Source organism: Callorhinus ursinus, unplaced genomic scaffold (genome assembly GCF_003265705.2).
Source record: "Callorhinus ursinus isolate GAN/ISIS: 27379988/994484 unplaced genomic scaffold, GSC_fseal_2.0 scaffold3, whole genome shotgun sequence".
NCBI lineage: Eukaryota > Metazoa > Chordata > Mammalia > Carnivora > Otariidae > Callorhinus > Callorhinus ursinus.
Window position 1 is genome coordinate 44,935,360 of NW_027397065.1, and position 27,650 is coordinate 44,963,009.

The 27,650-nt window shown below is 48.2% G+C and overlaps 1 protein-coding gene across 3 annotated transcripts in view; it reads left to right on the forward strand.

Moving 5' to 3' along the window:
- ADAM19 (ADAM metallopeptidase domain 19) overlaps positions 1 to 25,187 on the forward strand; it is an 81,057-nt gene extending 55,870 nt beyond the window's left edge. For 2 of the 3 annotated variants that reach the window (XM_025867141.2, XM_025867143.2), the window contains 14 exons: positions 182 to 266; positions 1,409 to 1,548; positions 3,257 to 3,434; positions 6,047 to 6,136; positions 9,102 to 9,297; positions 10,611 to 10,719; positions 12,047 to 12,251; positions 12,990 to 13,067; positions 13,181 to 13,289; positions 14,345 to 14,489; positions 15,336 to 15,420; positions 15,741 to 15,965; positions 20,671 to 20,823; positions 21,568 to 25,187. In XM_025867141.2, coding sequence (XP_025722926.1) covers positions 182 to 266; positions 1,409 to 1,548; positions 3,257 to 3,434; positions 6,047 to 6,136; positions 9,102 to 9,297; positions 10,611 to 10,719; positions 12,047 to 12,251; positions 12,990 to 13,067; positions 13,181 to 13,289; positions 14,345 to 14,489; positions 15,336 to 15,420; positions 15,741 to 15,965; positions 20,671 to 20,823; positions 21,568 to 21,621 — 1,852 coding nt within the window. In that variant the 3' untranslated portion in view covers positions 21,622 to 25,187. Of the gene's footprint in view, positions 1 to 181; positions 267 to 1,408; positions 1,549 to 3,256; positions 3,435 to 6,046; positions 6,137 to 9,101; positions 9,298 to 10,610; positions 10,720 to 12,046; positions 12,252 to 12,989; positions 13,068 to 13,180; positions 13,290 to 14,344; positions 14,490 to 15,335; positions 15,421 to 15,740; positions 15,966 to 20,670; positions 21,531 to 21,567 lie in introns of those variants that run through there. The other variant, XM_025867140.2, reaches the window with a different exon arrangement.
- The last annotated feature ends 2,463 nt before the right edge of the window (positions 25,188 to 27,650 follow it).

Sequence of the window (27,650 nt, forward strand, 5' to 3'; positions counted from 1 at the left end):
GAGAGGTGTGGTGACCTGGAAGTTGTCCAGTTGGCCTAGAACACCAGGGTCTCTCTCCTTGGGAAGGATCTAGGAATGTCAGCAGGGCCAAGGAACTCCATGATGGCCACCTGTTCCCAGGCACAGTGGAACAGCCTTCCCAACTGCCATCTGAATGACCTTCTCTTGTTCCTTCCTGCAGGGGCATGTCTTTCCACGGCACCACCATCGGGCTGGCCCCCCTCATGGCCATGTGCTCTGTGTACCAGTCTGGAGGAGTCAATATGGTGAGTCTCAACCAGTATGTTGATGTTGCAGAAGGCAGAAAACTGCCTCACGGGACAGGAGGTCATTTGGGGGGGGGTGGATTATGCTTATTATTGCAGGGGAAAAAAACCTTGACATCAAGTCAGGCAATTGTTTAAAATGAAGTCATTAAGGGGCCCCTGGGTGGCTCAGTCATTAAGCATCTGCCTTCAGCTCAGGTCATGATCTCAGGGTCCTGGGATCGAGCCCTGCATTGGGCTCTGCTCAGCGGGAAGCCTGCTTCTCCCTCTCCCACTCCCCCTGCTTCTGTTCCCTCTCTGGCTGTGTCTCTCTGTGTCAAATAAATAAATAAATAAATAAATAAATAAATATCTTTAAAAATAAATAAATAAATAAAATGAAGTCATTAAGTTCTAAGAGATGGAGGTATCTAGAGGTAAATTTTCAATTATTGTTTTTTATCCCCAATTTTCAAGCTCAGGAGAATCCTGGGAGTGATTACATTACATCTAGTGATGTCACTAGATCTCTCTCATCTCTCAAACCAAGGGCTGGAGAATAGTAAGATAATAGAGATAAGAAAGTATTTTTTATCCTCGGTTTTATGTTATTATGCATATCATTATGAAACAAGAGCTTGTCTCAAAGTCATGGTTAGGAAATTATTGTCTTCTTTTGAAATTCTCTGTAGTTTTGTGGGACTGTTTTGATTATTCATTTCTAACCTGTGAAGTAGATGTCAAGGAGGTCTGCTCTCCATTTGTCTGTCCACCTCTTTATCCCATATTTATCCACAGATGTAGCATGACAGTTAAAAGCACAGGCTTTCGTCACCGAGTCTGTGGGCGCACTGATGGTGGAATCACTGTGAGGCCTGGCTAAGACAAGACAGGAACAGGGAGTAGGGAGAGCTGTGTTCTTTTTTTTTTTTTTAAAGATTTTATTTATTTATTTGAGAGAGAGAGAGAATGAGAGACAGAGAGCACGAGAGGGAAGAGGGTCAGAGGGAGAAGCAGACTCCCCGCTGAGCAGGGAGCCCGATGCGGGACTCGATCCCGGGACTCCAGGATCATGACCTGAGCCGAAGGCAGTCGCTTAACCAACTGAGCCACCCAGGCGCCCCGAGAGCTGTGTTCTTGACCTGAGCTCTCTCCTTGGGCAGGACCACTCTGAGAATGCCATTGGCGTGGCTGCCACCATGGCCCACGAAATGGGCCACAACTTCGGCATGAGCCATGATTCTGCGGATTGCTGCTCGGCCAGCGCGGCTGACGGTGGGTGCATCATGGCGGCTGCCACCGGGTGAGTCAAGCAGCAAGGTGAGGAGAGCAGAGTGTGTGAGGATAGTACAACCCAAGTGTTCCTCCCCGTTGGCCCTAGGAGCCTCTGTTACCCTCTCTCAGGGGCCTTGGAGAGAAATGCGGTTGACAACAAAGAAATTGGAAGAGAACCAAGAAAGCAAATGTGTGCAAGGAGCTCTAGGTTTGTAGCAGGCAATTTGGTGCTGGTGGAACCCTAGATATACTTAATTTCTGTCTTAAGGTCTTCAGCTGTAAAATTGGCCTGACCACGTGTGTCTTTTTCACTTCACGAAATTTTGAGGAGAACCCATTTTGAACAGCCCCAATCCTTAAGTTCCCTGGGAACTTGGTCAGTGCTGATTGAAAGTTCTGATGTAGCCTACACAACAAGGAAAAGGATAGGGAGCATCCATGCCCACATAGTGACTCCTCAGGGAATTTACAGGTTGCATTTACCATGAGGAACAAGAAAAGCCAGCTACATCTTCCTGTATCTGTGATGGGTTTTTTAACCAGAGCCTTTGAAAGAGAATTCTGGTAACAGCCACCACTCTTTGTCAAACTCTTAATATTTAGTATCTGAACTCATACAGTAGAGAGCATTGGGTTCTTCCAAGACTTGAGTCACTCTTTGGAAGGCATCATGGTAGGACTTTGTGTTCCCTCTACCCCAAACCATTAGAGCCTGCTTATACTTCTCAGGGAATGCTGTTTCAGTGTCTCTAAGAGGAAATGCAACTTTCTTGGGGTTCCAGTGTCCAGTGTTTGTTCATCGCTTCTTGGCTGTGACATAAATAGGATGCAGGATACAACTCCGTGGGTCACGCTCAAATCCCTAAGAGCTCACAGTTAAGTCCATCCCTCTCTCAGTCTGAAAAGCATATTTATAGTCATACGGTTGAGAGTTATATTAAGTAATACTCCATTTTGTTTTTAAACTATACTCAAATATAAACTACTAAAGTAGCTTAAAACTTGTTGGCCACAAATTCCTTGTGACAGACCTAACAACTAGGGGACCCTCCAGTGTTTAACTTTAGTTGGTTTAGAGCATTGGGAAGAAGATAACTCTTCCTTTATAGACCTAAATTGTGGTACTGACCTGCTGCTAGAGAATGTATGACTTCTGATTCTTTTTTTCCAATAGTAGAACTCAGGACTTTTCATAATCTTATGATAAAACTGCATCTGTGAATTGCTGGTTGAGTTTGGAGTGCTGCCTGTATCCTTAGAATAGAGGTCATAAGATTCCTGGCCCGATGAAGAAATTAAACCCATGATCTTGGCTTCTTTTTTTTTTTTTTTTGGCCTGCTCTTCTGTTCCAAGAAAATCTCCATCTAGTATCAGCTTCAGGAAAAGTTTGGGTTGGCTAGTATTTTATTCAGCTCTAAAACTCAGGAAGCCTATTTTAACATATTCAATTACCCTTTATTTATTGCACCCCTTCCTACAAAGGGCAAAAATTGCTGCTTCTGATTCTCAAATACCTCCTCCATGCACAATGAGGGGAAAAAAGAACATCATGGGGTGCTTAGAAAGAATTGTAAGATGATGTATCAGTGATGTTCTAATGGGACAGAAAGTGTGTGCATGGGACTGTGGGGATCTGAGCCCAGGTGGAATCAGCCTCATGGGCAGCAGGATTGAGACTATTCTGGCTCCTTGATGCTCAGATTCCCAACTAACTCCAATCTTAACTCTCTGCCAGGCATCCCTTTCCAAGAGTGTTCAATGGATGCAACAGGAAGGAGCTGGACAGGTATCTGCAGTCAGGCGGTGGGATGTGTCTCTCCAATATGCCAGACACCAGGACGCTCTATGGAGGCCGGAGATGTGGGAATGGGTACCTGGAAGATGGGGAAGAATGTGACTGTGGGGAGGAAGAGGTAAGGTGTCATGGTAGTGCTAGGAGGAAGGGAAGAATGGGCACTGGTTTCAAATCTTAGAGTCAAAGAGAATGCAACTGAATACTTCTTAGTCTTGGGCATTTCCCACATACACATGGCCATCAAAGACCCCATCACAAATCAGATGTGGAGAGTAAGCCTTCAATATGGACCATTTTTGCAGACTCTTTCAGTTTGAGGTTGCCACTGTTGGTGTCCAGGTCAGGGTGGAGTTCTCCTTGGGAGTTTCTCGTCTAACCAAAACCCATCATCTCTTCCCCAGTGGAGTTCCAGATGGCTTCCTTGGTCCTCCAGCTGCACGGAGTTTATTCCGGAGGCCACACAGCTGGATATATGAACTTGAACCTGGGCCTTGAGGAGGCTTAAAATAACAAGCTTGGGCTATTTAGGCTGGAGAATAGATGATTGAAAGAGGATGTAGGAAGTGCTGTTAGGTCTAGAAAGGGCAGCTGCAGGAAGAATGAACAGAACTGTTTGTGTTCAAGCTCTTTCCTTCCTTCTGATCTTCAAAATGAGTGGTGGGCATGCAGCATAGCGCTGTCATCTTTGGCAGATGTGTGTTGTTCTGCAAAAAGCAGAACTGGATAGTTTCATGTCTATTTTCTGAAGGATGAAATATGTACGTTGACATATGCAAAACAGTCAACTGTGTGAAGGGGAGACTGAGGGTATGTATAAGTCTTTGATTTTACAACCGTCTCTATGGTTTCTTTTTTGTTTTTTGTGTTTTGTTTTTGGGAGAGAGAGAGAGAGAGCAGGGGAGAAGCAGGGGGAAAGGGAGAGAGAGAGTCTTAAGCAGGCTCCATGCTCAGTGCAGAGCCCGACGCAGGGCTCCATCTCACGACCCTGAGGTCGTGACCTGAGCCAAAATCAAGAGTGGGCTGCTCAACTGACTGAGCCACCCAGGCACCCCTGATCTTTGTCTTTAATGTCGGCACCTAACTTTCATAATAAAACAGAAACTAGTGAAAGGTTCCGCCTCCCCCGCCACCATGAATTCAGAGAGATCAGTCCAGACCCAAGAGAAAGGATAGAGTTGTCCCCTCTTACCCTGGAGGGTCTAGTGGAGTTGAGGAGCAGTCCATGAGTGGGCTCAGCCAGTTGGCCTATGTTCACCAAACATTTACTGAGTGTGGGGCACTACGTTGGGTGCTAGGGATAGGATGGATAGCAAAAATAGACACAATTCCTGTCCTCGTGGAGCATACTATCTCCTGGGGAAAACACACGGTGGCCAAATAATCGCCGAAGCGTTTGAGCCCAATCTGTGGTCAAGGCTTAGGAGGGCCAATGATACGTGCTGTGAACATTTGCAGTGTGAGAGGGGCTGCCCTACTCAAGTGGGAGTGTGACTTCTGACCCCATATCTGCAGGCGAAGCTCTGAGTTACTGAGAAGCACAAGGAGAGGAAGCACATTTCAGCTGGAGGAGAGGCCTCACCCAGAAGTGGGAGGAAGCATGGTCTGCCTGGAGCCTAGGACAGTGGGAGCTTAATGGGAGGAAAGTGGCCTCTTCCTTCTCTTAGGGGAAACGAGTGGATGGGCATCGTAGTCGGGCATGCAATGTGTCTCTCAGACCAGATCTGGGCAGTTGAGGTTAGGATATGGTTCATAAGCTTGGGCAGGCCCCAGGCAGACATGGCTTGAATTCAGCTTTAGCACTTGCTGGGTGTGTGCCTTGACCAGCATAGGACTTGGCTGAGCTCCATTTCCCTATCTGTGCAGTGGGAGTAATTGTGCTTCACAAGGCTATGATGGACCTATGCATGGGGCCTGGCACATTGTCAAGACATGGTTTAGGATAGGCCTATGAATATAGGAGGAGTGTGATAAGGACACTCAGAGTCATTGCGGGGAGGGGCCTCTCATCATCTTTTTAAATCTCATGCTGTATGTACATCAGCAAGTCAGGACCCATAAGGCAAGAAGAAGAGAAGGGAGCATGGAACCCCTAAAGACCTTCTGTTCCAGAAAGATCCAGGCCAGTGAAGGGTGAGGAAGAGCAGCAGATGATGAGAGCAGAACTTCTGAACTCAGAAGTTATTCCAGCCTGGCCCTTGCTTCTGATGGCCTTTTCTTGTGGGGTAAAAGGCCCAGAGTATACAAGACATGGTCTCTGCTCGTTCTACTGGGGCTGAGAAAAACAAATCCCAGAACTCTTCTCTAGGGTAATATTATGCTAAACATCATGTTTTTGAAGAATATGGGGTTGCAGGGAGAAATGTACATATTAGATTAAATTAAAAAGCAGTGTGGATACTATGATTTTATAAAATAAGTATGTGTCAATATATGTGAAAGGGACGACGCCTGGGTAAATAGTCACCCTCAACATGTAGTTGTGTTTATGTTGTGATGTTACTGATAATTGTGCTTTTATATATTTTCTGTGATAAATATACATGACCTTCATGATAAACCTACAAAGCGAATTTTTTGGTAAAGATTTTCTGGGGAGCTTGGACCCCAGGGGCCTGTGGGGCAGGGGTAGGAAAGTGTGGGAGGCGGGTGAAGGGCTTCCCCCCCGCCCCGAGTCCTGTCTCCCTGCTCTCCTGCCCCAGGAGCCCATGGCCATACCCTCTGCCTCTGCAGGAATGTGAGAACCCGTGCTGTAATGCTTCAAATTGCACCCTGAAGGAAGGCGCTGAGTGTGCCCACGGCGCCTGCTGTCACCGGTGTAAGGTAAGAGGCCCTTTTCCCACCCCACCCCGCCAGAGACCCAGGGCTCTGACCTGACAACCCAGTGCTCTGCTGGGGGCTGATGCCTGGGATTCAGCCTCCCTCCCTGGGAAGTGATGGCGGCAAAGTTTCAGAAACATGCAGCTGGACTGGCCCCTCAGAGTTTACTATTTCCTATATTATGCCCCACTGGCTTCGAAGCATCCCAGAGGGCTGTGCCACCTGGAAGATGGAAGACTGACTTTATTTATTTATTTATTAAAATTTTATTTTATTTCACTTAAATTCGATTAATTAACATACAGTGTGCTATTAGTTTCAGAGGTAGATTTCAGTGATTCATCAGCTGCATAAAGAAAAAAAAAAAAACACCCAGTGCTTATTACATCACTTGCCCTCCTTGATGCCCATCATCCATTTACCTCACCTCGCCACCCACCTCCCCTCCAGCAACCCTCGGTTTGTTTCCCAGAGTTTAGTCCCTTACGGTTTGTCTCCCTCTCTGATATTGTCTTATGGAAGACTTTTTTTTTTTTTTTTTAAGAAGTATCCAGAGAGAGTAGGCTTGATTTTATTTGGAGTTCATAATAATAATCATCATAATTTTGACTAATATTAATGGACTTCTTCTTATTAGATGCCAGGCACTATGCAGAGAATTTTATATATATTAGCTCATTCAATCCTCACAACAGTCCCATGAGATGTATATTAACATCCTCACTTTAAGAGGAGTAAACTGGGGCTCGGCGGGGATAAGTGGCTTATCCCAGACCACACAGCCAGAAGGGGGCTGAACCACGTTTGCCTGCCTCTGGAGCCTACAGTCCTAGTATTGATGTGGAAGATATTGCTACTAATCTTACTATAGCTTTACAATCTCTTATCTATAATTCTGAAATTCAGAAAATTCTAAAAACTGGAAAAAAACTTCTTAACTCATTTGGTGGCAAATCTTACCTGAATTGACATAATGATATTCTTTTTTAAAAAAGATACACTTAACAGGTAGGAGCCAGGGCTTTGTTTTGTGGTTGTGTTTCTTGTTATTGCCGTTTGTTTGCCTAGTTCCCATTCTACGTAGACTTGGCCAAATTAATGGAACTTTTGTTCCATCCTGGTGAGATAAATATCTGTTGCACAAATAAATCAATGAACAAACCCGAGATTGATCTTTGCTACATGACCCTGGCTGATCAGTTTGATCTCTATGCCTCTATTTCTTTGTCTCATGAATTAATCTAAATAAACTCTAGGATTTAAAAAAAATAATAATAAATAAAATAAAAAGACACATTTAAAGTGAATATTTCTGTTTTGTTGCGGAAAAATTAATGTGTTTGATTATAAAGTATAACCCCAGGCCTTGCTGGGGGTGGGGTCATATAATATACATATGTAATGTATGAATGCATATACATACATATGTATGTACATATGTGTAATGTCTACTTTCTGAAATCTGAAAAGTCTGAAGCCCATCTGGCCCCAAAGTTTTGGTAGGAATTGTGGACCTGTGCTTCCATCTGCCGCTTGCTAAGTGCTCATCATGTGCTAGATACTGTTCAAGTGCTCTGTTTGAACGCAGTCCTTGTAACAATCCCATGAGAAGGTTATTACTCTGTGCTAACCCAGAGTGGTTAAGTAGCTGCTCCAGGCCCCACTGCTGGTTAAGGAGCTGGGATTTGAACCCAGGCAGGCTGGCTCCAGGTGTGTCCTTTGGTGTTAGAGATGCATCCTGCGTCTTCCTCCTCCACACGTGGCCAGTGCCCACCCTTGCAACTGAGGCTCCATGCTTTTAGCAAGCTGCTCAGATGGGCCCATTCTCTGCCTTCTCTCCTGGGAAGGCCTTGTAGGTGGTATGGGGTCACCTGGGAGTAGGGATGGCACCATTCTCAGATGTGGCTTTCCTTACAGGCCTGGAGAAACTCACCATCTGGTTTCACTCTAAGGTAGACTTGGCATCTCCCCATGGAGGTTGTGCCTGGTGGGGTCCTTTGAGGCTTCGACCATGGCCTGAGAATAAGCATGGACAATGTCCATTCACTTTGGGTCTCAGAAAGGATCCTCTAGAGAGAAGTGTGTGCAGAGACATGAGGCTTGGAGTCTGAAACCTTCAGTTTAAGCCCTGGTAGTGTGATTTGGGGCAGCCTACTAACCATCTGAGTCTAGGTTCCTTATCTGTAAAATGGGAAGAGTGTTAATAACACTGACCACCCAGAGAGACTGGAAGACTCAAATGGGAAACTTAGTCCTTACCATTCCCCACCGTTGTGCTATTAATCGGGTTATTTTTATCTCCAGAAAGAGGCAAATAACAGCATCTGCCTCACGGATATTGTGAGGCTCACATGGGATCAGTAAGTGTAACTTAGCCCAGTGCTTGGCTCAGTAATGGGGATATATTATTGCTCAAGTGCTTTGTAAATTCAGGGGTGCTGTGTGAATAGTGTGTGTGTGCGTATGTGCATGGACATTTGTGTGTATGTATTAGTGGGCCTGGCTCTTCAGCCACTTACTGACCAGCAGACTTTCGATACCTTGCTTAACCCCTTCTGCCTCAGGTTTCATCATCTGTAAAATAGGGATAATTATATATTACCTAGGACTCCCATGAGAAGTAAATGAGGTAATATTTGTACCAGGCATTAAGTGGGAGCTCTGTAAAAGTAGCCATTATTACTAAAGCACTTAGTAAACTGTAAATTGTTGCATAAATATTATTCTTACCTACTTCTTAAAATGGCTAAGAAGAGGAAATGAGTTAGCATTTGTGAAAACACCTTAAAAACCTCTAAGTCATTATTCATATTAGAAGGCTAATGATGATTTAAGCTAATGAGGCCATGCAAAATAGCAGTCCCCCGAATACTGGAAATGGGAAACTCTATTCCACGAGACCTTTGCTGGTAGGGTTGAGGGCATGCGGGAGATTGACTCTTTTTTCCCTCTTCTTCTCTCGGTTCAGCTGCTGGCCCCTGGGACCCTGTGCCGTGAGCAGGCACGGCAGTGCGACCTTCCAGAATTCTGCACGGGCAAGTCTCCCCATTGCCCCACCAACTTCTACCAGATGGACGGCACCCCCTGTGAGGGTGGCCAGGCCTACTGCTACAATGGCATGTGCCTCACCTACCAGGAGCAGTGCCAACAGCTGTGGGGGCCTGGTAAGGACTCTCCTACAGAGTGGCCCTCCTCCTGCCCCACCGTTTCCAAGCCAACCTCCCCCTGCAGGCCCTTGGCATAGCTTAGACCCTTGGCTTCCAAATGGCATCTCTAGATTCTACCTTTCTACTCCCCCTTGACTCAGAGTAGACCTTCAGAGAAACACAGTGAGCAGTATTCTTCCCAGTTCCTTGATGCTTTAAATCCTCACAGTGGGCAAACGGTAAGAGTAATCCAACAGAAAAATGGGTAGAGCATGGAGACAGAAAACGAAATGCAGATGACCCTCAGCTGTGAACGGATCTTTAACCTCACTCATTAAGTGGAAGCACATTAGAACTACTATGAGATGGGATTTCTCATATATCAGACTGGCAAAGACTGCGAAGTCAATGTAATAACAATTATAATACCATAGCTGTCACAATAAGGGTGGAAATAATGTAGTGTGGAGAATGTGGGGAAACATATAGGTACAACCGGTATGGAAAGCGATTTGAAGATATCAAAATTCATGTGAGCTTCTCATGACCTGTCCATTCCACTACTTAGGAGTGTACCCTACTCTTCTATTTACACATGTATGTGAAGACAGATTGATAAGGATACTGTAGCAGTGTTAGTGATAGAGCAATAGCAACCTAGATGTCCTTAAGTAGGGACCGATTAAATTAATCCTGGTACACCCATGTCGTGGACCCCTCTGCAGCCGAATAAAAAAAGGAGGCAACTCTGTATGTACTGAATAAAACTATCTCCTACAATAAATTAAGTGAATAATGCAAGATGCAGAACAGCAAATAGAATTGCTGCCATTCTTTATTAGATTATCTCTAGAAGATACACAAGAATTGTATCTACAAGATAGAGAGATACAGTTACTTTTTGAAGATACATTGTTAGTTGTGATTGCTTCTCCAGGTTGTGAGGAAGTAGGAACTGGAATGGCTACTTAGAAAAATAAAGACATACTTTATTTCCTTAACATTTTGTGCATGTATTACCTATTTTAAAATCTGAAATGGGACACGACTTTTTCATTACAGCAAAGGCTGAGCACACAAACCACCCGTAGATAGAATACCTCAATAAGGTATAAAGAACTGATATAAAAGCTTTTTCTGTGAGTAGGTCTTGATGAGAAGTTGGGGGTGGAATAACCTGATGGGGGTACAGGAAGAAAAAGCTGGCCATTCCTTCCCCCAAAAACGTTCTTAACCTCATGACTTTACCAAGGGCTTGCTTTGCACTTCGGGAGCTTCTGACCTTTCCTAAAGTTGGCTAGTGTGCTGATAAATGTTTCTTGCCCACCCAGGAGCCCGGCCTGCTCCTGATCTCTGCTTCGAGAAGGTGAATGTGGCAGGGGACACCTTTGGAAACTGTGGGAAGGACATGAATGGGGAACACAAGAAGTGCAACATGAGGTGATGACCGTAGGGCTAACCCCGTAAGATGAAGTGTGACAGGGCAGTTTCTGCTCTGTCCTCACTCCCGCCCAGCTCAGCAGCCTGGGCCTTTAAATAAATTGTCAGAGTCAGTCACCTATTTCAGGCCCGTTGTTAGACAATGTACCATTCAGTCTCGGGAAGTCAAAGGGTGGGTGTGGATGGCAATGCTTCCTAGAAAGCTGCCACACTTCCTTCTGGGACCTTACAGCTGGGGAGGGAATCAGCTCTCTTGGGTCATTTCTGTGGGATGCTAATTATACCCTCACCTGAATAGCCTGTCACTCATTCATTCATTCATTCATTTCGTTCGTTCATTTCAACCAGCCATCCACCCATCCATCCATCTATTCATCCTCCCATCCACCCACCCACCTATCTACTATCTGTTGAGCGCTTGCTGTATGCCAGACATGATGCTGAGTACATGGAACTTTTAGTTAACAATACCATGTGATACCAGAACTGTGGTGAGAGCCACCCAACCTGGTCTTAGTAGGTCAAGGTGATGTCCCAAGGGAAGTTAGGTCTACACTGAGATGTGGAGAAATTATCTAGTTGAGCAGGACGGAAAATGGTGTGGGTACATGGGAAAGTAGATAGATGAGTAGAGAAAAACTGGTGGCAGGAGGAGCTGAAAACAGTTTGATGTAGTTAAAGTATGATGTTGGGGTACAGTCAATGGGGAGCTGCTGAGAAATGAGCCTGGATGGCTGAGCAGGGACCAGATCATGAAAAGCCATGAAGGCATGCCTAGGCCAGTTTGGACTTTGGCTGAGAGGAGTTTGGAAATCAGACCAGTGGGGGCAAGACAGGAAGCAGGGAGATCTGACTCTTGGTGTCCAAGTAAAGAAGGGTGGTGATGTGATTTAGGGTTAATGTATACGAGGGAAGATTGACAGAGCTCAAAAATCACTTGAACCCAGGAGCAAGGGCAAATGGGGCATTGGGGCTGACCCCAGGCTTCTGGCTGCAGCCCCTGGGTGCATGGGGGAGCGGCTGAAGCATACGAGGGCACAGGTCAGGCAGTTGTCCTCGCAGTAAAGAGGACTTCCTCAGGCCTGTTCTCTGGCCTAGATCTAGCTGGGGACAAGGATCTTATTTCCTGTTCCAAGTCCAGTTTCACATGAGATCTCTCCTGTTGGATCCCTAGAGCACACACAGGCTCCCTGGCCCCTCTCCCGTCCGAACCTGCTCCCCAGGTCGAGAAAGACCGAGGCTCTTCTGTGCCCCAGCTCTTCCTTTGCCTCTGATTCCACCTCCTTCTCTCTCTCTCTCTCTCTCTCTCTCTCTCTCTCTGGCTCAGAGATGCCAAGTGTGGGAAGATCCAGTGTCAGAGTTCTGAGGCCCGGCCGCTGGAGTCCAACGCAGTGCCCATCGACACCACCATCATCTTGAATGGGCGGCAGATCCGGTGCCGGGGCACCCATGTCTACCGTGGTCCTGAGGAGGAGGGTGACATGCTGGACCCAGGCCTGGTGATGACCGGGACCAAGTGTGGCTACAACCATGTGAGTCCCTGCCTCACTCAGGGGAGAGGGGAGTGACTGACAAATGTGAGCTCTGGAGGGAAGGTGCCTGGGCTCCAATCCCATCTTTGCAGCCTCCCGAGCCTCGGTGGCTTCCTTTATAAAGCATGTTAGCAATAGCATGACCCACCCCATAGAATTGCCATAAGGATTCAATGAGAGGATCCCTGTAAACCACTTAGAGGGGCTAGCCATTATCACTTTTGTCCTCATCATAAATTATTATATGATTTATGAAATGGACTAGACTCTAGTCCAGAAGCCTGGGGAAAATAAGGGCACCTATCTCAGAGTTAACGAGAACAAAATTACAAAAAACATGTGAAGCGCTTGGTGTAGGACCTGGTGCAGAGTTGACTGCTGTCACCATCATTATTTTTAAGGATAATATTAAAATTAGTGCATGTTAATATATAGCGAAGTAACTAACATATAACCAACACATTAATATAGAATGTAATAACATATTTATTATATTAATATAATGTTTAAATAATATAGCGTTTGTTATTTTCTCCCTGGTCACAAAAGGAATAGCAGAATTTAGTTAACTATCATCCTGTCCTGGCTTTTTAGGCCATTTTTAGTTTTTCACTATAATAAATACCTGAACAGAGTTGCATTTCTGAGTCCTGTATGTTCTAAGTGTAAAACCCCAGCCTCTTGATGGCTACCCAGTGTCCCTTCCGTTGGACTGACAGTTTGGTTTCCTCGCTACAGATTTGCTTCGAGGGGCAGTGCAGGAACACCTCCTTCTTTGAAACGGAAGGCTGCGGGAAGAAGTGCAATGGCCATGGGGTGCGTGTGCCCGGGGTCCTGGGGCTCCTCTGCACTGATATCCATGGGGACAGGCCCCGTGGGGGACCGCAGCCCTCCGGGGTGCTGACCCCCATGCCCTTCCCTTGCTCCAGGTCTGCAACAACAACCAGAACTGTCACTGCTTCCGGGGCTGGGCCCCACCCTTCTGCAACACACCTGGCCAGGGGGGCAGCATCGACAGTGGGCCCATGCCCCCTGACGGTAAGTGTCTGGCCTGCTCAGGGGCTCTGCCCACTTTTGTGAGGAGGGCTGGGTGACATGGTGTAGACAAAGAGTGAGTCCGCTCCATTATCCTGATTTTGTAGATGAGGGAACAAAAGGGGAGAGGGGGGAGCTAAGCGGGAGAGCGGCTGAGGCTGCTGGGCTGGTGTGGGGCTTATCTCAGTTGCTTTTTCTCTTATCATTTCTACTGAGGACGATGACACTCCTTGGGTGAGGGAGAGATTAAGAGAGATCATGGGTTATTGAATAATCTCATCTACTTTTGGACAGTGGGTGGTGACCAGTCCTTCTCAGCCACATAAAAGGAATCATGAACCTGGGGCACATTATAGTGGTTCGGATCCCTTGGATGAGCAAAGCTTAAGATGGAGAACAGACGTGTGGAAAAATTTACAGTTTTTAGTGTAAATCACGGAAATTCTAGCCCTTTGGTTTCCAAGCTTTTTTTCTTTTTTTTTTTTTAAGAGCAAAGTACTTTTATTTGAATGAAATCTTTTAGAGAAGAAACCCCAATATATAAAACAGATAAAAGTAGTGTGTCACTGGGATATATATATTTTGTACATTTAAATTTGTAGTTTGTGAGAACACTGAGGCAGCTTTGATGAAACCAAATATGAAATTGTGGATTATTTGTGAGACTTCTAGTCTTAGATCAGTCTCAGCCTCCCAGCACTTTGGGTTGGTTGCTTTGTGTCCAGAAAAATCATAATTGGGCTGAAAACTAGCGGTAAGTAATAATAAAACTTGAGCTCCTTGTCTCAAAAGGGCCTCTTCAATTAAACAGAAGTGGCTGGAGAAGCTTCATTGTGAGGTCTGCACAAAGCAAATTGACCTGACTGTTTAAGCTAATATTAGTGGTTTCCCAGTGGTACCTAATGTGTGTGTTTCATTATACTTCTTAAGTTAAAATAAATAACACAAATTAAATGTAAATCAAGTGTCTGAAGAAGAATCAGGAATACAGTGTTTGAACTCCACTGCTGTGGCCCAAACAGCTTCTGAATTTCTCACTTGGGTTCTGTTTCTGGAAGGTGTTGGTCCTGTGATAGCCGGAGTGTTTACGGCCATGTTTGCGCTGGCGGTCCTTATGCTGATCTACTACTGCTGTAAACAGAACAACAAACTGGGCCAACTCAAGCCCTTAGCCCTCCCTTCCCAACTGAGGCAACAGTTCAGGTATGGTGGGGTGCCATGAAGGACTTGGGTCCATTTATGGGTCATAAAGCTTTCTGTAAGCAGAACATGGTAAAAAACAAAAACAAAAACCTGGTGGTAGTGGTCTAATTCAGAGCAGGCAAGTGAGCCATCCATGCCACCATCTTCCTTTCTGCCTCGCTTCACCACCATGGCCAACATTACTAGTTGGTCTTATGTAAGTACTCTCTGCTGGTGGTCACTTCAGAATCCTCAGCAGAATGCCTCTGACCAATTCAGGTTGGAATACAAAATGAAATCTATTTGCCATCCTCTTTGTAATCGTCTGGATTTCCATTTCAAAGCACAGGGAACTGAGGCAACCCAGATGGACTAACCAGCTTCAGTCAGTCATAGGGGTGTCTGGACATCCACTCAAGACAAAGGCTTTTTTTTTTCCCCCCCAGTGATTCATTCCTTTGGATCCTGGGGCTGTGTGATATCTGAGTCCCCTATTAAATTATGCTTGTTCTGAAGAGCATTTTAAATCCCAAGCCTACCTGGGTCTATGCCTGAAGGGACTTGGTGGATAGCTGGTGACATCCTTGTGTCTCCTTGAGGGAGAAGGTTCTCAAAAGGGTGAAGGGAAGGTGCTAAGGAAAACTCTGTTTTGTAAGGGCAGCTCTCTTTCCTTGAGAGTTCTCCACCGGCCATACAGTGTCTCCACACGAAGGGAGCCGGGGTTCAGGGGAGCTAATCCCACTTTGTCCAGAGACTTGGGTGGGGGGGGATTTAGCTGCTTGCTGGCCGTGCTGAGCCAGAGGGAACTCAGGCTCTGACCCTTGATGAACATTCCCCCTCATCCTTCTCCCCCATTCTTGTTACTAGTTGTCCCTTCAGGGTGTCTCAGAACAGTGGAACTGGCCACTCCAACCCAACGTTTAAGTTACAGACGCCCCAGGGCAAGCGAAAGGTAAGGGCTTTGCACCGTTGCACTTCGCTGCTTTTCCTTTGTTCCCCAGGACCCTGCTGGATTTTCCTAAGAGCTTCTGTGGGCCTGTAGGATTGGTGATAAAAGGCACTTTCTTGGCTTGAGAGAGATTCTGTTGGTTCTGACATCCCCTCATGACTCTAAAGATTGTACCTGACCTCTGGGTACCTCGGGGTTTGGCAGGTCAGCACGTCCTCCCTTTGGCCTCTGGCCATCTCAGTGGGACGTGCAAGGGCACCCCTGAGTTTTGCAGCATATTGAGGATTCCTGTTTCTCAGGCATTCCTGGTCTTATGCATACAGGTGACCAACACCCCTGAAACCCTGCGGAAGCCCTCCCAGCCTCCTCCTCGGCCCCCTCCAGACTATCTGCACGGTGGCTCCCCACCTGCGCCATTGCCAATGCACCTCAGCAGGGCTGCTAGGAGCTCCCCAGGGCCCGGGTCCCAAGTAGAGAGGAAGGAGTCATCCAGGAGGCCTCCTCCAAGCCGGCCAGTTCCCCCGGCCCCAAACTGCATCCTCTCCCAGGTAAGTGGATTCTCGGCAGCCCTGGACTAGCTTTCAAGGCCACTGGCAATAGGGAGTGACAGAGGCTATGAAGATGGGACTCTGAGGCTGGAGCGGACCGCCTTCCCTGCATTCTGGTAAATGCAGGGAGCACACAGAGCGTGAGACCGGTGAGCATGGAGAAATTGACTCCCCAGGAGGCCCCCAAATTACAGAGGATTTCCTTCAGGGTTGGCCTGTTTTATGCCAGACCACTACCTCCCTTCTGGCCCCAGTGAACCTCTGTCCGGTTCCTGTGCTTCTCTTAGTCTTGGCAAATGCTTTGTCTTCTGCCTAGGACCTTCTTTTCCCCTTTTGCATGGCCAGCTCCTATTCATCCTCACATCTCCTCCTAGAGGCCACTTTCCCCGAGAAGCCCTCTCTGACCGCCCCCCCAAGCCTGAGTCTGGTACCCTGGTACTTCTCTCATCATAGTACTTGTCCCACCGAATTGTACTTTCCACTCATCGGGAAGTCAAATGGGGGATGCTAATTCGAAGGCAGGTCAAGGGAGGTGTGGGAAGAGTGTCACCTCCCTGCAGCCTCTTCGTCTGGCCTGTCTGTGCTCGGATGGCTCCCACTCTTCTTGCAGAATTTCCCACAGCAGAGACACACAGTTTCCCTGGCAGGGCTCAGGCCTTGATGCCTTCCAGAGCCCTCCTATGTGTTCTGAGGGTGACCCCTCAAGTGGGGCAGACGACTTGCTTATTTTCCTCCTAGGATTGCTTTTCTTAGGCATGCTCAGGGGCCCCTCTGGGGTCCCGGCTGACCCTGTAAGTTTGGCCCCAGCTCTGGGAGGGTCCCTGGGACATGGGGCAGTGTCATGGTTGGGTAGAGCCGAGAGCATCAGCTTTGGTTCTCCAGCGATGTGAAGCTGCTGCGCTCCCGTTTTTCTTATCTGAGGCAGGGGCGGGATGGAAACTGGCCCTGCAGAAAAGGGAGGGAAGGGCTAGTCGCGAGAGAGGAGGGGGGAAGGGAGAAGAGCAACAGGGCAGAACCGAGGAGAGGAGGCAGAGAGTGCGCCGGTCAGTTCGGGAGGCCCTAACTGAGTCCCACTGACCCGCCGACCAGAAGCTTAAACAGCAGAAAGCTGTCTTCCCACCGTGCCGGAGGCTAGAAAGCCAAGACTGGGCTGTCCGTACGGTTGGTTTCTTCTGGCTCACAGGTGGCCACTGTCTCCCGTGTCTTCTGTCAGTCCTTCCTTTGTGCCTCGATGCCTCTGCATCCAGATTTCCTCTTCTCACGACACCAGTCGGGTTGGATGAGGGCCCGCCTTCACGGCTTCATTTGAACATAATTGCCTCATTAAAGTCCCTGTCTCCAAATACAGTCACGTTCTGAGGTCTGGGGACTTAGGGCTGCAACATAGGAGTCGGAAGAGCTAGGATTTCAACCCAGGTCTGACTCCAAACTCTTTACCACCCTGTGTGCCAACTCCTGGTTTAGGCCCTGGGGTCTCCCAAGCTGAATGAGACACCACCCTGTGTTGGGGGCATTCACGGTCCAGATCTCAGCTCTACCGCTTGCTAGGTTGGTGATGGGACCACCCTGGGGAGGTGGTGGTGCAGTTTTGTAACCTCCCTCTTCTATTCTCTCTAGGTATATAGGAGCTTCTACTCCCTACTGGGCAGTGGTGAGCAAAGCAGACACTGGCTCTGCATCACAGGCTCAACATTCTGCTGGGCAAGAGACCCCAATATGTGTAGTTACACCAGGGATCAATGCTGTGAAGGAAACGTTCAGGGTTCTCAGAAAAAGAGTTACAGGGGGACTTGAGCTACTCTAGGAAGTCTAGGAAGGCTTCCCTGAGGAGGTGGCATTTAAGCTGAGAGCTGAGGGATAAGTAGGAGTTAGCAGGCTGTGAGGGGCGGGAGAGGAGAGAGTTTAACTGGTCCAAGGACCTGCTGATAGGGAGCTCCCTGGGGCCCGAGGAGCTATGAGATGAGGCTGGAGAATTCCTTGGGAAAGGGGTAGTGTTGGGGCATGGTGACATGAACCACTTTGCCATTTATGAGGATTGCTCTTTGGGCTACCTTTTAGGCAGGAGCAGGGTGTAGTGGCTGGGAGGGACTCCCAGATGCTTCTGGGGCCATTCATCTTCTTTCGTGCCCTGGGTAGGGATTACATAGGTGTGTTCACTTCATGATTATTCATCTAGTTGTATATTCATGATTCACACTTTTATATGCATATGATACTTCAACTTTAAAATACTGGTTTAAAAAAATGGGAGGGTCACTCCAGCCACGGTATGAGTCACTGGTCCGAGGGGCTGAGACTGGGTGCGTGGACGTGCTAGTCAGAAGGCTGACGTGCTTCCCAGAGGACAGACGACAGGAGCCTGGAGCAGAGGTGGCAGGAGTGCTGGATTGAAGCTGACGGGAGATGCATAGGAGAGAAGACGGATGGGACATGGGGAGCAGTTGCCGATGCCTCCCGTGTCTAGTCCATGCAGCTTGGCTGACGGAGGCACCGCCCCGTGAGTGGGCTGGAGCGCCTCGGGACTGTTGCTGCCTCTGGAAAACAGTGCTGGCTGAGGCCCCTGGTCGAGCCCAGCTCGGACCCTGCAACGTGGCCCGTGGCAGGATGCTGCTGTGGGAGGCCGGGTGTTACCATATGCCCATAAGGCTCCTGCCAAGATACGCGCCCTGCCCCCCCCCCCCCCGGTCGCTCATTTTGCACTCGTTTTGCACAGCAAGCAGCTCGGGAACACAGCACTTCCCCACAGCTCCCTGACATCTGCTCCCAGCTGTTGCCTTCCCCCAGAAGGTCTCTGTCCTGGCCTCCAGCAGCCACCGCCATGTGGCCGCTGTCTGGACTGCAAGGGTGGGCGATTGCACTGTCCTTGGGGGAGGGCATGGAGGTGGAGAGCATGGCTTTTTGGTCACAAGAATCTGCTATTCTGTTCTTTTGAGCTTTAGTTTCTGCTCTCAGTTTTCTTTTCTTTTTTTTTTTTTTTTAAAGATTTTATTTATTCATGAGAGACAGACAGAGAGAGAGGCAGAGGGAGAAGCAGGCTCCCAAGGAGCAGGGAGCCCGATGTGGGACTCGATCCCAGGACCCTGGGATCATGACCTGAGTCGAAGGCAGACGCTTAACCATCTGAGCCACCCAGGCGCCCTCTGCTCTCGGTTTTCTGATGGGTGAGAAGCTTCTTTCCCCAAATCCCGCTTCTCAGATTAGCTCCTGCCCTCTCCCTGTGCTTTGCCTTTTGGCCATTGTTAGGCCTGCTAGTGACCTCAGGAAGGGGAACATCAAGGACTTCGGGCACTGGGATTCCCAGTGCCTGGAATTGGCTTCTGGCTCACGCCTCACAGTCTTGGGGATCTGTGAGTGGTGCCATGGCCCATTCTTTGCCCTGTAAAGAAAAAAAAAATGTTTTTTTGATCACAGAAGAAATACATATTTGAAGGATTTTGACTAGCTCAGAAATTTATTTTTTTAAGATTTTTTATTTATTCATGAGAGAGAGAGAAGAGAGAGAGTGCACAAGCTGGGGGGAGGGGCAGAGGGAGAGGGAGCCCGATGCGGGGCTCCATCCCAGGAACCTGGGGATCATGACCTGAGCCGAAGGCAGATGTTTAACCAACTGCACCACCCAGGTGCCCCTCAGAGATTTACTTACTCAACTAAGATGTGTTGAGTGCTTACTGTGTACTAGGCACTGTCCTGGAAGCTTGAGCTCTATCAGTGAACCAAACAGACAAGGACCTCTGCCCCTGCTTCTGGTCTCGTGGGGGGTGGAGAGGCAGTAAAGAAGAAGTAAGTAAGTTGTATGGTATTTTGGAGGAGGGAAAGTGATATATATCCCCCTTCCAAAACAAAAAAGTAGATTGGGATAAAAGGGTCTGGGAATGCTGAATGCCAGAGTGGGGGGTGTTGTAATTTTAAATAAGGTGGTCAGGGAAGATCTTATTGAGAAGGTAACAAGACAAATATAAAAGCACAAAATGAAGAATCCCATTAATTGCGCCACCCACAGAAAACCAATGCAGCAATGTGGTTTCTTCTTTAAAAAAAATTTTTTTTTATTTACTCAAGTAATACACATATATATGCTCATGTTAAAAATAATTGAGTGTTCCCCTGCATGACCCCCTCCCCACTCACACCCCATCCCTAACCTCTGTTACCAGTTTGGTCTGTATCCTTTCTGACTTTCTTCTGTACATTTACATTTACATCGGTGGGGACAATAGGGGAGGAAGGTGGTGACTTATTTTACATAAACCTGTATGTCAGCTTGCAATGACTCTTGATCATCATTCCACCTCAGCTTGTATGCCCTACTTTATTCTTTTTAAATACCACTTCATTTGTCACTGTATAACTTTACTAACTTGTCTATTGATGGACATTTTGGCTGTTTGTAATTGCCTTTCCGGTCACAAATAGTGTTGCAAGCAACATCCTTGCAATTTTGTTTTTGTGCACTTATGCAAATGGTAGGAAGCGGAATGATCAGATTGGAGAATGACCATTTCTCATTTTAACAGATACTGCCAACTTGCTCTCCAAAAAGGCTTTTTCCTGAGCATGTAGACACATACACACACAATTTGTTTTTGGATAGGACCATACAGTATATCCCTTTTCTCCTCTGATTTGGATCGGTAATACGTTGGGAGCATTTTCTTTCAAACAGGCCCCTCTGGCCTTTGAGTGAGGCTTGTGGCTTTCTCCCCAGGATTTCTCCAGGCCGCGGCCGCCACAGAAGGCACTCCCAGCTAACCCAGTGCCAGGCCGCAAGAGCCTCCCCAGGCCAGGTGGCGCCTCCGTTTTGCAGCCCACTGCCGCTACCCCTCTTCAGCCCTGGCCTCTGGCAGCACCTGTCCCAAAGGTGAGTCCTTGGAAGCCCTCAAGATATAAGCTGGGGCCACAGGGCTCTAGGAGGCAAGAATGTGGTTGAGAAAACGGACCAATTCCTGCTTCTTTTGGCAGGGGTGTGAATTTCCAGAACAAAGGCCAAGGACAAAAACTTAGTGTTTCTTGGTGCCTGCATGAGAATCCCTTAAGTTAAGGTGGGAGTTTTTTCATTTCCTATGAAAGGTGATGCTAGGAGCCTGAATGATGGTGGCTTCCAACCTGGATCTACAACTCACCCACTGAATGACTCTGAGCAGATCACTCTCGAGTCTTGCTTTCTTTCCTCTGGATTGCCCCATCAGGCTGCCGTGTAGGTCAAGGCAGTTAGTTTCTATAAACTGCCAGCCTTCAGGAGCCTATTTACAAATGGCCCCTCTTCTTACCTCTTCCCTGGGGCTGATGTTCCCAGGCTGCCAGTCCAGGAGTCGAGGCAGAAGGGAGGAAGTGAGGAAGCTGGCTGACTGCCCCCGGTTCCCACCAGGCCTGGGAAATCTGTGGGCTGAACTGCAGCTTGGGTTGGGGGCCCTACCTGGCCTCTCACTGGAGGGTTGATAGTCTGGACGCACAGACGTGGTGACAGGCTTCTGCGGGAAACCGTTCTTAGCCGACAGTCTGTTTATCCTTCTGACCTGTCAAAAGTAAGAAGACAGCTCCCGTCGACTCCACCGGTCAGCATTTAGCTGATCTCTCTCTTGCTCTCTTCTCTTTGTTTCCACAGTTTCCTGAATACAGATCACAGAGGGCTGGGGGGATGATTGGCTCGAAGACCTAGACCCCTCTAAAGGGGCTCCTGCCTTTCCTTGAGGACTCTGAAGCCCCCAGAGGATCTGTGGCCATGGAGTCTGGAACAAGCATGTCTGACCACCTCCAAGTCCTTCCTCCCCTCTTTCCCTCCTCCCAGAACCACTGCATCTCCGAAAATCTCCTTCTTGACTCAGTGCCTCCTTGGCTTCCTGGGAGGCCCAGAGAGACTACTATCCAGTGGCATCAAAGTGTTGTTTTGTGCAATATACTGCCCCGGGGAAGGGAGGCGAGAGCACAGAAGAGGACGGATGGCGGCTTCTTCTCCAGCCTCCCTTCAGCTGGCCCGGCACCTCGGAGGTGCCAGTGGGGATGATCTGGGCTGTCTGAGCTGATAAGCCCAGCTGGGAAAGGTCCTGTTCAGCCCTTCAGCCCAGGACTTAGCTTGGAGAAGCCATCCATGCACGTCCTATGGTAGAGGGTATGCATCAGAGCTTTCCATTGCTTCTGTCTTCCTTGATGGTCCCAAGCTAGACAGAGGCCAGACGCTTACTCATCCCTTTTAGCTCTGAGATTGAGAGGGGTCAAACCAGCCTCCACTGTGGTCCTGCCCAGGGCTTGGTTGAGGTCGCCACTCCTGGGCCTGTGACCACATGTGACCAAGAGAAGTCCCCTCCCCCCAAGACTGCCCCCCTTCACACGGGTCCCCCTGACTCTGACAGGTACTATTTGTGGGCAGTGTAGACAGCAGAGGGAGCACCAGGCTTGGGCCTCCTCTGAGCCAATGCCAAAGGTTGTGGCTCTCAACTTGGAATCATTCTTGGTTGCCTTTTGTTTTCTTCTCTTTCCAAGTGCTCGGCACGTTTGATTTCTCCTTCAGAAATTTCTTCTTCCCCGCTCAGACCTACCTAATGTGTGGTGCTGCGGTGAGTGGGTCTTCAGCAGTTCCAGCCTGTTGGAGACCTGGTGCTTATGACCTACAAGTGAGGATCCTGCTTCAAGGGTCAGCCACTGGATTTCCTAGGTGGTTCTCAAGAGGGTCTCAAGAGCATCGAACCTTTATTTGCCATTGTGTTTTGTGACCTCAGCAGGGCGAGGGTCTTATCCTCTACTTCCTGATGGAAATCTAAGGTAGGTCCTCAGGGATGGCAGCAAAGGGGGCAGCACCCCAGCGTGTCCCTAGGTCTGATCACTGATTTGAGGCACGATCATTGCCCTCTAAGCCGAGAGCTGACCTGTCTCTAGAGATCTGTAGAGAACCAACAGTCAACGGTCTTGACGGAACAGAGTCTGAGCTGGGAACACCAGGATTTTTGTCATCCACTTCCTTGTGTTCTTTCTTCTGGTCACTGCCCTTATCTGACCTTTACAGGAAGAACTTGGAGCAGCTGGGGAAATGCCACTCCAATGGGTACTACCCCCCCCCCCAACCCCCAGCCTGGAGCAGGGAAGGAAGGCTATGTGGTGCTCTGCTAAAGTGGATGACTTGTCACTGGAGATGTTCTCTGGTGATGGTCTCCCACCCCCAGAAGGGTGCTGTGCTGTCCCCACCTCCTGCAGTGAGCCGTTGTTCGCTCTTGAAAACCTCAATGCAAGGAAGAAGCTTGAGCTTTCCCTCCCAACCACCAACCCAGGGCCCCCTTACAGTTCTCTACATACAACACAGGTGCTCAATGGATGATGTTCTCGGGTTTTAGACAAGTGGGAGATTTGGCATATGCACCTGGGGGCACACATGGGGTGGATTTAGAAAGATCTCAGGAAAATGAGGCCCTTTTCCCTCAGGTAGTCTGATATTCATGCCTCTGATATTCATCCCTCTGATATTCAGACATGGGCCCTGGTTGATCCCCATAGCCAGTTTCCACCTTCCTTGTTGCCTGATTAGGTCAGGGGGCAGCCTTCCGTGTAACTGTGTTGCTCCAAACGCCCCAGACCTCAAGGTTGGGTCCCAAAAAACTAACGGTGAAAACACCCTGGCAAAAAAAAAAAAAAAAATCTTATACCCACCTGCATGCCTCACAGACAGTCCTGTGGTATGTCCAGCTTTTCTCCCAGACATGAGGAGATCGAAGGCTCTGAAGTGAAAATGCCACAGCCATTGGGACTGCATGAGCCTTTCGAACCTGAAATCCGACCTCCCTGCACCCGTACTGGAAAGAGCGCAGGGCTGTATTTTCTTGTTTTTCTGTTTTTGGTCTTCTGTTATTTTAATACCACCTCCATCCCATAAAATTGTACTGTGAACTGGAAGAAGGTCGAATTTTTAAAATTTGATGGAGACTTTTGGCAGCCCGTTCTATTTACGGTTTCACTTCTGGCTGTGTTCAGCGACCAGGAGTCGCCATTCTGGCAGGCCGGGGAGCCTGCCCGGGAGCAAGAGTGGCCCCTGAGTGCTCCCTTTTCCCTCCTGTGCCCGTGCTGCTTGGAGGTGACAAATAAAAGCAAATACGGCCTTAAGAGGGACGTTATTGGAAAGGATTACCGCAAGGTGGGGAAAGGGAATTTGTAGTCCGGGCAGGGGCTCTAGCAGTAGGTAGGATGCTCAGGTGAGCTCCTGCAAGATCTGCGAGCATCTCAAAACTCAGAAAGAAGGGGCCTTTTCTTTGATCGACAGAGTGGACTTGGCTAGAGAGAACTGCAGTTGGGGCGTCATTGCGCTCAGCCTCCCAGGGAGGGGGCTGCTGTGGGGGGCGGGAGGGCTGTATGCTGGCTCAGGCTGAATGTTAAGTCCAAGTTCAGAGTCAGGTGGGGAGGAGAGGAGCCCAACTAAAGCTTGGAGGAGTTAACCAGCCCTTTGTTCAGATGGAGCTGGATATAAATCTTTTTAAAAGCTAACTTAGCCTGCCAGTTTGACGACCCTGGAAATGTTTTTCTTAAGAACCGGGGAGCCATCTCTGAAATGTAAACCTCAAGGGAGCTAACACTTCTGTCCCCCTGTCTCAGTGGGAGTTTTATCCCAGGTGCCTGGCTCCAAGTTGTAACTACCTGCTTGCCATCAGTTCTTTTTAGCCTTGTTGACTTCTCCCTATAAAGGCCCTTTTCTGCCTCAGCTCTAGGATGCTTGCAGATCTTACAGGATTGGGGGAGCCCCTTCTCCATAGTGCAGTAGCCCCTTGCTGTCTCCTGCAATAATCCTTTTGAATAAAACCTCCCCTTGCCTATGTCCAAATTTGTTCTTATTTGGCAAAGGGTATGGAAGACTTGCATATTTTACACTGGGGACCAGTTCAAAAGTCATGATTGTGTTAAATGTGCATATAACAGCTCTGCTGGACACCCAAGGGAATGCCAACTGGAAAGGTGCCCCATCCCTAGGGAAGCTTGCTAAGAGGGGTTCTGCAGAATCCAAGCCAGTGTCCCCAAAGTCACCCTCTGTGCACCCTCTCACACCATCCACTGTGTGTGTATGTATGTGTCTGGGATCTAGGGCAATGTGAATTTTTATTTGGAGATTGTTCACGGAAAACAGTTCCTCTTCTCTCTTGTCCACCTATTAATTGTTTACAATATTTGTACATCTATGCAAAATACTTGAATGGGCCATGGTGCCTTTTTTCCTTGTTTGTATTTAATTAAATTGTCATTTGAAATGTTGTCTGGTTTGGCAATTCTTTATTTGTTTGCTTTAATCTCCCGCTGCTCACCCTGGATAGGAGCCACCTGTGAGGACTCCTCATAAGAGTTCCCACAAAGACCGTCAGTCCACCTGTCAGGCCCTAATGGAAGACCTGAAGCCACAGAAAAGCCTGGGTTTTCCCATGATCAGTCGCGGGGGCTGTTTGTATTTGTACCTGGACATAGGCTGGTCTAGTTTAGTTAGGTCTTGGGTCACTAAAGGCAGGAATGATCCTGGGATTCTCTGCTATGTTTCTTTCCTGCTACACTAATGTGTTTAGGAGACAACCGAGATCCTGTGTTCGCCTCCTCATCCTATTGCTAGGTAAGATGCACTTCAAAGTGGGGAGAGACTTGCTCAAGGTCTTTTGGGCTGGGTGGGCAGGTGCAGAGCCAAGGCTAGGGTTGGGTAGGCTTTCGGACTCCAGAGCCCTGCGTGATAACAGCTCACATCCATTGGTGCCTCTGAGTTGCAAAAGGACCTCACCCTTATTGTCTCATTTGATCCCCACCTCAATTCTAAGGTTCTCTAAGAATTATAATAACCATGAGAGGAGGTAACATTTACTGAGTATTTAACATATGCTGGCTTTGTAGCCTACTTTCTTTATGTGAATGATCTCATTGAATCTTCACAAAAGCCCTGGGAGGTCTTTGGTATCTGATTCTATTTTTCTAACTTCTCAGGGTTTTGAGATTGCCTAAGGATTTCAAAGACATCAAACACAAATGCTTTACTACAATGCCTGCTCATGAAATTAGCCCCTTACCCAACACCTCTACCTGCTTAGCACCAGCATCTAAACTAGCCACTAGTCCTAGACTGATCAGCAACATAATGCATAAAGCCTGGATGGACAGACCTGGGTCCACGTCCCAGCTCTGCTGCTTACTAGATGCGTGAGAGTGGATGAGTTCCAGAACGCTGAGGCTCTTTTCGCTACACCGCAGGAATAACACCTCCCTTAAAAGTGCTGTGATTAGGGGCGCCTGGGTGGCTCAGTTGGTTAAACCGCTGCCTTCAGCTCAGGTCATGATCCCAGGGTCCTGGGATTGAGCCCCACATCGGGCTCCCCGCTCATGCAGGAAGCCTGCTTCTCCCTCTGCCTGCTGCCCCCCCGCTTGTGCTCTCTCCCTCCCTCTCTCTCTCTTTCTCTCTCTCTCTCGCTATCTCTCTCTGTGTGTCAAATAAATAAATAAAATCTTTAAAAAAAAAAAAGTGCTGTGATTATCAGGGAAGTGCTCCACGTGATAGCACCCACCTGTGCCCGGCACAGGCCAAGGGCTCAGAAACTGCTGACTGCGACAGTTTTAGAGTTGCTCTGCTGGCCATGCCCGGGGTTCATTAAGATCTGCTCTGAATCCAGAGCTGGCCCCCAAGAGAGTTTGGGCAAAGAAGGACTATTGGAACAGTACTGTTCCTTCATTCAGTAAATGTTTTTATGAGTACCAACTATGTGTTGGACATTGAGAATAAGCAGCAAATTAAGACCAACCCCGATGGGGCTTCTGTCCAGACCGGGGAAACAGCGCAGAGCACAAGAAAAGAAAAGAACAAAGTAACGCCAACCTTCGTTTGGCAAACTTTGGAGAGACACGCTGCCTGGTGGTTAAGACTCTAGGCTTAGATTCTTCTGGCTGTGTGACCTTGGGCAATTACTTAATCTCCCTGAGACCCTTTCCTCATATATAAAATGGAGATAAAAAAATGTATCTACCTTGGGGATTTGTGAGGACTTAAAGAATTCACATGAAGCTCTTAGTACTGTGCCTGGTTCCCAGTACGGGCTCAGGCATTAACAAGGGATGAATATCTTCAACGGACTATTCCCAGAACGGCCTTTCCCACTGCAGTGAGGGTGTGTGGCTGCGAAAGCTACCGGAGGGACTTACTTGGCAGCCACAGCCCTCCAGGGATTGGGCACCAGCCCCTCAGCACCAGACAAACCAGTTTAATTGTTCCGTGTCCAAAGAAGGCCAAGACACAAATATCAAGTAAACACACTCAGAGGTCTTTATTCTTGACCCTGCAGACCACACTCTCAGGGCCCTTAGATGACGGCCATTCTCAAGATCCAACATGTTGCATTGATTTTAGTTACAGACAGAAATCCACATTCATTAAAAACCGGGGTTTTGAGGCTGGAGGTGCAGGAAGCCAGTCTGTGGGTCAGCCGAGCCTTTGGAGCTTCAAGGCCAGCAAGAGTCTGGCCCGGGTTTGGCTGTGCTTAGGGCCTGGGATGTCAACACAGGACACAGGTACAGGGTTATACAGGGGAGGCTCTGCGCCCACCTGGGGGCTGAGGACTAAGCCTTCCCTCTTTACAGATATACTGGCTCTCTTACTTCCCTTTCAATGGTCCTTCAACCAACTCCCATACTCTTGGAGCTAGAAAGAAGACAAGAAGGAAATTCTCTCTCTAGCTGCTCTTGTGTTTTGAA